Here is a 10,619-nt window from a genome sequence, read left to right on the forward strand (position 1 = left end):
AGGCTGTAATGCTCCTGTCTCCAAAGCAGAGTGCAGAACTTGTGGTGTTGCCTCTTGCTCAGAAAGACGTTGTCATCAATGCAGTGTTTGACTACCTGACTGCATCTCCAAATGAGAAAGGATTGGCTGAGTTTGTGTCCCACCTTGTCAAGTAAAGATAATAGAAACAGTAACTGTGCACATTTGGTTTGAAATTATAACGTCTTTTTGTAACTTTTCAGGAAAACATTTCCTGCTCATCATACAAAATAATGTAAGTGTATATCCGTCAATCCATCAATATATTGTGGATTTTGAAGACTTGGTAGATGGGATTCCATTCATTATTATTAGCTGAAGTTAACCCCCGACTTGTTGATCTTCAGTTTCACCAGACTGGACCAGGCGTTGCCTACTCTTCCTCTGGGTGTAGCATCATCCATCACATACAACAAGCTGGCTTTATTCCAGCAAGTTCCACCAGGTGAGATCTTCTATCGAAAGGACGTAAAGTGATATATAACTTAGGTTAATTAAGCTGTTACATTTACTTTTGATTTGCAATGGTCATTTTGTTATGCCATGGTGTTTTAAGAGTGAACCAAGGCCTTACAATATCTGCACTTTTTTTCTTAGGCTGCATCATATACAGTGGAGAGGTATTTGACTTAATTTTGTTTTCAAATTTTAAACGTTAAGTAGAGTATTATTTAAATGTCATCAAATTCACAACTATTTCCCCCCCTTTTTCCCACAAGTGCAACTTTATTCCAGCAAGTGGTAAGTGTTGTATACTTTTCTTGACCTAGTAGTTTGTGAAACATTGTCAAGTATGGCCAAATGTATTTGTAAATGAAAATTTCATACACAAAGGCAATATCAATATTCTTTACATAAGGCATTTAAAGAGAGAAAAATGTATCAAGAAACAAATAGAAGATAGAGTATGGAGAAAATGCATAAAACAGTATGGTCAAAGTGCAGTTATAGTTTAACTTTTTCAGTCAAGTTGAACAATATCAGCAATAAATGTGCCTTCATCAAGAGTGTTGTATGTATATAGGAGCATCTGTCCTTATGTTCAGGCATCAACACATGGAACTTATGTCATTACCAGTTTTGTGTTTCAAAAACACGCGTCAGAGACGCCATGCCTTCCTAAATCCCTTTGAACAGAAATTGTTTCCAAACCACTTACATTCCCAGAACATATTCTCTAGTTATTTTTTTCAATCCTTAATTCGTTTGCACTGTTTTCACAGAAGCAGACATTTGTCTTGGAGTTAGCAGGTGAATTTTATTTCTCAGATTTATTTAATAAATAATCATGTTGTTGTAATGTAGGAAATGATTGAACCTTTTTTCCTTTCCTTTACCAAAGCACTGCACTACAGCTCCAGCTCCTCCTCAACAGCGGGCAGATGAGTGGAAGTTTTTGTGACTATGGCATTGAAGAATATGCTTGTGCTTCAGTAAGTCACTTAAGTCCCTAATTGTAGAAAGCCTGTCAGCGACGCCTAGTGGCCTGACATGGTACTTACCACTGACAGTCTATTTAGTTAGAGTGTTTGACATAAGCAGGACCAGTCAGACACGAAGATCTCTGTATGTTTCTTCCTGTTCCCTTGTTCCTTGATCCCCTATCCTTTGTGCGTCCATGAAACGATACCACACATTCACCCTCACACATTCATACTGTTGTAAGACCAATAACCCAATGCCCTTTGGAGAGAAATAAACGATTGGAAAGAAATCCCTTCTCCAGACTCCCCTGATTCTCTGACCGGAATCTAGTCCATATTCGCCGCCTCAACCAGTATATTCTATATAAAAGTAAACAGAGGTGTCCCCCTTTGTTACATTCATATTTTAAACAACAGAACATTTTCTCATCTTGAGTTCTTTAAACATTTCCTGCATTTCTTTCTGTTCTGCTCTCTCCATTTTCTCCACCCAGGTGTCCATGTTGACAGCACAGGATCTGGCAGCGGTGATGAAGTGTAACCAGTCCCCCAACTCCACTGGTTCCAGACCAGTCTGGAAGCTGTTCTTGTCCAAGTCCTTTGGGGTGTTGGATGCAGCTCTGGATCTTCTTGCCAACACGGTATAAAAATTGCTTTAACCAGACACTGAAATAAACTCAAATTAAACTGCTAAATTGTGTAATTAATTGGTATACAACAATGACCAAACACTGAAAGTAATTTAGTCAAACATCATATTGACACATGTAATCCTTTGTTTAGTCTGAGACCATGACTGGTCCATCGGCGTCTGTGGCTCTGGATGTGATTGGAGAGATGAGACTATCGATGCTGACTAATGAACAGTTGAGGGACAGTGATGTCATCAGGAAATGGTTCTCTGGACGTTTGAGAGGGTTCCTGTCATCTGCATCGGGATGCCTCAGTGGCAGTAACCTCAGCTGTCACACATACCAGCAAGTGTAAGTATTGACCTGGAGGCTATTATTCATCATTATAACCCAATCACATTAATGTGCAAATGTAATTCACTTTGAATATTGGTTTGATCTGACATGTTGTTTGATTTAAGAGTTTAGGTCCCCATAAGGTTAAGTCATACTCACAATGATAACTTTCCTCTAGATTCTAGAATAATAAGTCCGTCATAGAGAAGATTATTTCTCATTGTGTGTTTGTTTAATTCACAGTTTGAAGGAGTTTAGCCATCAGTTTGACAACATGACCTCACAGCAGCAGCATTTGGTCCTGAAGGATCTAATCCTCCCTTTCCTGTCCCGCCCACTGTCAGGTACTGACTAACTACATTATCTCAATAATAAATAATGAGTCTATACTTGGCTCTGAATGGGCTCTTTTTACTGGATAATTTACTATTGACTGACATTTTCATACACCCTTTTGTTTGAAAGGGATAGTTCACCCCATGGAAACTTCATGGATATTTTGTTGTTTTTGTCGCATTCCTAAGCCAATAATTTGATGACCAGTGGACCGGTAGGCAGCGGTTCCGGTAGCAGACATAAAGGAGACCCTTTGTGTCCTACCGGAACTGCTGCCGGTCATCAAATTATTGGCTTAGGATGTGACAAAAACAAAAAAACATCCATGAATTCAAGTCTCCGTGGAGTGACTAATCGATAGAAAAAAAGTCATTTTGGGGGTGAACTATCCCTTCAATGTTTCATTCTGATCTGTCCCCTCCAGACCGAGGCTGTGTGTCCAACAGCAGTGTTGACTGGTTGCAGAACAACTTTGGGCCGTTCTCAGTCCTTGTGTCTGTCAGCGAATTCCTGAATCTCAACCCGGGCTTCTCCCCTGTAAGACTTATAACTTATAGACTTAAGCTTATACACACATAACATGGAAAAATTATCAAACATACACGTAATAGGTAATTACTTACTTAATATAATATATAATATATATATGTTACTGTAATATAAAATAATAATAATATTTTTCTGTATGTTTTTTTTCGGTCCAGCTGGAGGCTGTAAAGCTCCTGTCTCCAAAGCAGAGTGCAGAACTTGTGGTGTTGCCTCTTCCTGCTGAGAAAGACGTTGTCATCAACTCAGTGTTTGACTACCTGACTGCTTCTCCAGAGGAGAGGGGATTGGCTGAGTTTCTGTCCTACCTTGTTATGTTTTCTGGAACGGTAAAAACTATAGCATGATAATGAGAGAAACAGTAACTGTGTATGTTTGTTTTGAAATGACGACCTCTTTTTTTGTCATTTGACAGGGAAACATTTCCTGCTCATCATACAAAATAGTGTAAGTTTATATAAATATTTTTGTTTTGTTTTGTTTTTTGAAGACCAGGTCAAAGTTATTTAATTCATTATTATTGGCCTATGTTAACCGCAACTTTTTGGGTCTCAGTTTCACCAGACTGGACCAGGCCTTGCTTACTCTTCCTCAGAGTGTAGCATCATCCGTCACAAACAACAAGCTGGCTTTACTTCAGCAAGTTCCACCAGGTGAGATCTTCTAGATCTGCTGTATATGTTTACACTTGACTTCATTTGCAATGGTCATTTTTGCTTAGCCATGGTGTTCTTAAAATTGAACCAGATCCTTATTATATCCAATTTTCTTTTCTTAGGCTGCACAATATACACCGGAGAGGTAAGTACCTTCATTTCAATTTAAGCATTAAATGTTAAGCAGAGTAGTGGCTCATTGTCTGCTAATTCACAGTGTGGTATTCTTTTATGAAGAATCATTTTGTAAGAAATGTTTTATTTTATTTTCCAATCTTCTAAAGCACTGCACTACAGCTCCTCCTCAACAATGAACAGATGAGTGGACGTTTTTGCGACTACGGCATTGAAGAATACGCTTGTGCTTCAGTAAGCCACTAATTATGTCTCTCATATTTAACTCAACAGTAGGCTACCCTTTCTCATCTTGACTTTTTCATTTACTAATATAAATCTTGTGATAAACTTTTTTTTTTAAAAACTCTTTATTTTCAGAAGTTTTATCAGACAATACATAAAATCAAATAGTACAAAAAAGTAACAGAAAAAAAATTGTGATAAACATTTATGAAGAATTCTGCTTGCATCTCCCCGTTCCTTGTAGACATTTAACCCTAGCAACCCTGCAACATCGCTGATTCTGGATTCCATTGGAGAGATCCGACTGGACACCTTCAGCTCAGACAACTTTGAGAAACCTGCGTTCATTGATCTGTGGTTCAAGCAAAGGCTCAGCCCATTCCTGCCAGCTGTGTCCAAAGAGTTCCTGTCCTGTCTCACCACTAAAAACCTAAATTGCCTCTCCTACCAAGCCCTGTAAGTGTCATAGCCCCCAACACTGTAACTGTTGTACATAACCTGGCTGTGAGCTTCACTGTTGTGTTGTACCAGAGTGCTCCACTCATACACACAGTATATGCTGTACCTTAGACCTGTTCTTTGCCACAAGAGCCAACGATCAGTAAACTCAAACAATATGAATGTAACTATTCAAGGGCCCCTATGCTAGAGATGTTCATAGTTGAGCTGCGTGGTTCATTGGCAGATGACCACCATGGGTAGTGTAGAAGTTATGCATACTGTATGTGTTACATACATCTGTATACATTCATTCAATACAACATTTTACCAATCACTTTGCTGCTAAACTAAATACATTATAATGAATGACCTTTCAACTGCTACCTGTCAACCACAGTGTTGAGGTCTTGGGTGAGCACCAGTCACAGATGGAGCCTTCCAGACCGGTCACTGTGTACCTGTACTTCATCAAGGCCTTCCTCACCAGGAACACAACCACAGGTTAGGACTTCCATTCATCCTAACTGCAAATCAATGGCACAAGCTTGATGAATACCTTATATCCTACAGCAGTGATTATCTATATTTCAAAATCTAAATAAAAAATGAAATATCCTCATTGATGTATTATGTACTTCTTGGTCCAGATCCTAGCTGTAGTTCACAATATCCAGCCAGTGGAGAATGGTTGCAGAAGAACTTTGGAGCCTTTGCTGCTGTTGTCTCATTCCGTGACCTAGGGACGCTCTACTCCAACTTTTCAGCGGTATTGTTTACAGTTTTTTTTTATAGAATAGAATTTGTTTCCTGTCTTAAAATCTCTATGGTACGCTGTTTATTTTAAATCTGTACACGGTTTGTGATATTGTGTATCCACTCACTGTATGTGTGTGTGTGTGTGTGTGTGTGTGTGTGTGTGTGCGTGCGTGTGTGTGTGTGTGTGTGTGTGTGTGTGTGTGTGTGTGTGTGTGTGTGTGTGTGTGTGTGTGTTTGTGTGTGTGTGTGTGTGTGTGTGTGTGTGTGTGTGTGTGTGTGTGTGTGTGTGTGTGTGTGTGTTGTATGCTTGCATGGTTGCAGATGGACGCCCTGACCCAGCTTACAGTGACGCAGTTAGCAGAGGTCTCGTCCACACCTGGTCAGCTCACCTCATCTTCTCAGGTCGCCATGGTGATGAACCACGTTCCCAACAAACACCTCACAGCGTTCTTCGATGACTTCTCGCCTGCCATCCTGGTGAGAGGGGGACACATTTCAACATTAAACTGCCTTTTCCAGTGATGGAAAGTAATTAAGTATATTTAGACGGTAGAGGTATATTTAGATGTAGAGGTACTTTGACTTTACTTGAGTATGTCAATTCTTCAATACTATACTATACTTCTACTACACTGCATCTCAGAGGCAAATCTAGTACATTTACTCCACTACAATCATTTGAAAACTTTAGTTACTAGTTACTTTGCAGATTTGGATTATCAATACAAAACATATGTATAATATTAACCAATTACTTACTTAATCTCCATTTCATTACTCTCTTTTTCTGCAGGCTCATGAGAGTTCGTTCCCCGCTACAGTGAGGTCTGCCATGTTGCAAGTCGTGTTTGACCGCGCCAACCTCTCTGAGCCCTCTGTGGAAGACAGCAGTGTGCAAGCGTGGCTCCATGTGCGCCTACGCCCCCTCCTGGTTGACCTCTCACCGAGCCATGTCGGCCCTTACTTCAGCATTGTGGCAGGGAGAAGCTGTGCCACAAAGCAGCAAGCGTAAGTGGAGCACCTTTACCTGTTCTTATCCTTGGGGATTGGGGGATTGCCCTTGGCCTTTAGCTGAATGTTTTTTGTGGGGAAACATTGGGTGTATTCCCAGTGGGTGAGAGATCATGGGGTAAAAAGTATTATATTATCTTGTAATATAATACTATAATATAATATATCCTGGTTGACACACTTACTTTTTTATTGTTGTTGACCTACAAACTAGTGGCACAGTAACAATATCTTTAGAATTTGACCTTTTAGTATGCCTTCTCTTTTTGTGACGCAGAGTTACTGTCCTGAATGCGATTCTATCAACACTTTGATGACGTCACACAGACGGAGATACACAATCACATCATTCAGTCTCTCAAAGGTAAAGGACGACCACAAAGTAAACACTTGCAGCTCATGAATGAAAGAATGAATGACAGGCAGCATTCTTACTGTACATCTATCTACCCTGTTCTTATAGGATCAACTCCTCTCCGCTGCTATGGTGACAACTACAACCACCGTTTCTATGGTTTGTTGGAGAGCTCATTCATGGGATTCCAGTTCCCCAACCTGTCCACGTTCATGTCGCTCATGCCCAGCGACAGGATGCCTCAGGTGTGTGTGTGTGTGTGTGTGTGTGTGTGTGTGTGTGTGTGTGTGTGTGTGTGTGTGTGTGTGTGTGTGTGTGTGTGCGTGCGTGCGTGCGTGCGTGCGTGCGTGCGTGCGTGCGTGCGTGTGTGTGTGTGTGTGGAGGGGGGGGATAACCAGTGGTCTAAAGTGACTAAGTACAAGTACTGTACTTAAGTACAATTTTGAGGATTTTTTCCTCTTTTTTTTCCCCCTTTTGCTTCTACTTCACTACATCTCAGAGACAATTTTTGTAAAAAAAAAAAATCCAAGATAAAATACACTAAAGACCTGAAAGTGCAGCACAAAATAGACGCTCAGGTTATCATCACGTTGCTGTGGTTTCCAGCATAGCGGTAACGCAGCGCTCCTATTGAAAACAATTCAAAACATACGCTGCACTCAGGGGAAAAAAACGCCTTGGTGGACACACATAGCCTGGTAAACCCTCCCTCCGGAAATCTCATTTCCATTTGATTTCAGAAAGGAGTCTGGTCTGAAACGCCTTTCTGCAATAATCGCTGTGGGCTGGAGTTGGGCGGGAGTAATACCGTTGACTGACAACCCCTTCAACCAATGATCGTTTTCCCCTTCAGCCAATGAGCAGTTCATTTTGACGAGCTCCAGGCTATGTGACGCAACGGGACTTTTGGGACGGCCATGCCGAAAATAGGTTGCCTTATTGGGATACATGCGTGTCACTCCCCGCCCCTGCCGGTTCTCTAAATTTATATTTTTAAATAGGCTCTGTCATGATTAATTGACCACATATATGAAGTTAAACAACTAAATTCTATCCAAACGATATCTTATAAGTAAATTCCGTGCCTCAAAAAAGAAGTTTGAAAGCGTTATAAAACTGAAAGTAAGAAGTGAAGGCACTCGCACAAACAACAATGGCTGCCGTTCGTCTTTTTTCGGCGGCTCTCAGGCTGCACTCGGGTTCATTCGGGCTCACTCGAACTCGCCACCTGATTGGCCAACTGTCGCTGTCAATCACAGAACAATGAGCGACGACGCTGATAGGCTCGTCGGCTCGGCGAGCAGAGCGATTATTGGAGAAAGGCGTTTCAGACCAGACTCCTTTCTGAAATCAAATGGAAATGAGATTTCCGGAGGGAGGGTTTACCAGGCTAGGACACACAGCCCCTATGAGAGAAATGGCTGCTGTGTGAATAATGCTCACGTTTCCGTTATGCTACTGTAACTGTGTCTTCAGCTGCTGAACTCCATGCCACCTTCAGACCTTGGCAGTTTCCTCCGTATTGTTGATGATGAGGGACAACTCTGCCAGATCTACCAGAACTACATTCAGACTACTGTGTTCCTGGAGAACGTAGGCACTACACAACCACAGAGCAGACACTCATGTGTATATATAGTGTATACATGATACTGTATACAGAATAGAGCAGTTGTTCTAACATTTTCATGTCAAGGACCCCCAAATTGCTTGTATTTGGACGTAGACCCCCATTTGGCTGCAGTCCAGAGACCCCATAAGAGAAGATTTGTTAAAAACTAAAATATTTTTAAAAAAATGTGAAAAGTCAAAAGTTATGCTAACATAAAAAGCTTGTTTCTATGGTGGTCCGTTGTACTGTGAACTCCCTCAAGGACCCCACTTTACGTATTGTATTGTATGCTGACTGCAGGAGCGACTCCCTGCGGTTGTGCGGCGTCCCACGCTGCCTCGCGTCTGGCCCCTGGCTCTCAACAGCAGTGATAGGTCACAGGTCAACTTCTGGTTCGATCGCAGTCTCACCGATGACTTGGTCTTCCTCAACAAGAACCTGCTCACCTCCACCACCACACAGGGTGCCACCTGTCTGTCCTTCCAAAAACTGTAAGTGGACTTAAAGAAATGCTTTTCAGTTAAATGTGATAAGCTTGATATTTAGTACTCCAGTTCTGCACAGCTATTGTGTCTGTGATGAGCGGTTCTACATTACATTGTACGGTATTTTATGTAAAATCATTTTTCATAGTCATACATCATGATTTCACGCTTTGTCTGTTTTGACTGAATTTTTTGTTCAATTCTTTAGTGTTTCAGTTCTGGGCACACACAACTACAGCATCGCAGACTTTGCAGAGAGCGACGTGTACGGCGTCATCAAGGCCTACCTTGTCTCAGGTCACTTTTTCATCGTTGTTATTTGTTTTTGTTGTTATTTTTTAAAGTGTTTTTTTACAAGTTTGGATTCAAGATTTGATTCCAAAAATGTGTTACCGTACATAATTTTTTATATTTTATTGTGTTTACAGGAACGACGCCCAAGTGTTACGATGCCAACGATCCGGAACTGAACTCTACCGCCTGGTTCGCTCAGTACATAGGCCCCTTCATGCCTTTCCTCACACTACAGGACCTCAATACTTTTGGTTCTATACAGGTATTGCTCAGTAGGAAGGAAAGTTTATATTTGTATGAATGTACAATATACATATCATCGCTGTTGCGTGGAAACCTTGTATGTCCAAAACTGTTACTTTTCAGGAAATGGAAAAAAGAACCAGTGTTCAAATGGATCCAATGTAGTTATTTTTTTTAAATCACTTAATCACTGTCAGCCTTGCCTCCCTATTTTTGGCATGGCAGAGGCGAATTTGCTAATAATCTACGGATCTACAAGGTCACAACGCATCGTGATGCAACATTTTGTGAGCTTACCGATCTGCTATTTATGCTACTTTTGCGTGACACTGTCATACGGCAAAGTATAAAATACGGCATTTATCTATGAACACACTTAAAAAGATGAAATGTGGAGATACAAGGTTTCTGCTTGACAGTGATGATATGCATGTATGTACTTTATGCATGTAGAAGACTAGATAGAAGTTCGGGCCGCTACGCGGCCCGAACGTCTAGCGTGACGCGTCGTTCACTTTGCAGTGCCACTTTACAGGCACCTCACAGTGTGAGAGAGAGTTTTGTGCTCTCCTAAATCCACGGCAGGCTTTGAAAGTACCCACTTCAGAAAGAGGTGACGTGCATCACCTCTCCAATGACCAAAACCCACTATGGAAGCCGTCGAACTGGTGCGATCTGACGGCATCCTAGAATTTATAGGTAGGATGTGATGTCATATTTATAGAGACGACCGTGATGTCAGATTACGTCACACTGGTGTGATGTCAGATTACGTCACACTGGCGTGATGTCAGATTACGTCACACTGGCTACATACGTACATACTGATAACCGACATGGCGCAGGATTCAAATTGTATATATAGATGAATGGACGGATGAGAAATGCATATAATTGTGAGGGATAGTGGACATCCTAACTCCTCTGTGTTTATATCCTGTCTAGGTCATCCAGGTGTTCACTGTAAACCCGCTGAACATTGCTCTGCTCAACCATTCAGTTCTGGACGCCAACTTCACCGCCTACTACACTGAACTGATCTACCTACAGGACCCCAACTTCAATCCCCTGCTGTAAGTCTGAACTGTGAAACGATGAGCTTAACCCATTCAAT

The 10,619-nt window shown here is 41.3% G+C and overlaps 1 protein-coding gene and 1 long non-coding RNA gene across 2 annotated transcripts; both read left to right on the forward strand.

Moving 5' to 3' along the window:
• Positions 1–1,422: 1,422 nt before the first annotated feature.
• On the forward strand, positions 1,423–6,517 carry LOC311048252 (uncharacterized protein; the record flags this gene model as incomplete). Its single annotated transcript, XM_084061401.1, has 7 exons — positions 1,423–1,451; positions 2,011–2,083; positions 4,553–4,764; positions 5,147–5,250; positions 5,397–5,515; positions 5,827–5,982; positions 6,299–6,517. The coding sequence occupies 7 exons, from the start codon at positions 1,423–1,425 to the stop codon at positions 6,515–6,517; spliced, it is 912 nt and encodes a 303-aa protein (XP_083917527.1).
• Positions 3,707–4,092, forward strand: LOC311048939. The gene is made up of 3 exons (XR_014601139.1): positions 3,707–3,739; positions 3,848–3,945; positions 4,071–4,092. It is a non-coding gene; the product is annotated as an uncharacterized lncRNA (long non-coding RNA).
• Positions 6,518–10,619: the final 4,102 nt, after the last annotated feature.

The sequence above is a fragment of the Gymnoscopelus microlampas genome, assembly GCF_963454915.1.
Source record: "Gymnoscopelus microlampas genome assembly, chromosome: 1".
NCBI lineage: Eukaryota > Metazoa > Chordata > Actinopteri > Myctophiformes > Myctophidae > Gymnoscopelus > Gymnoscopelus microlampas.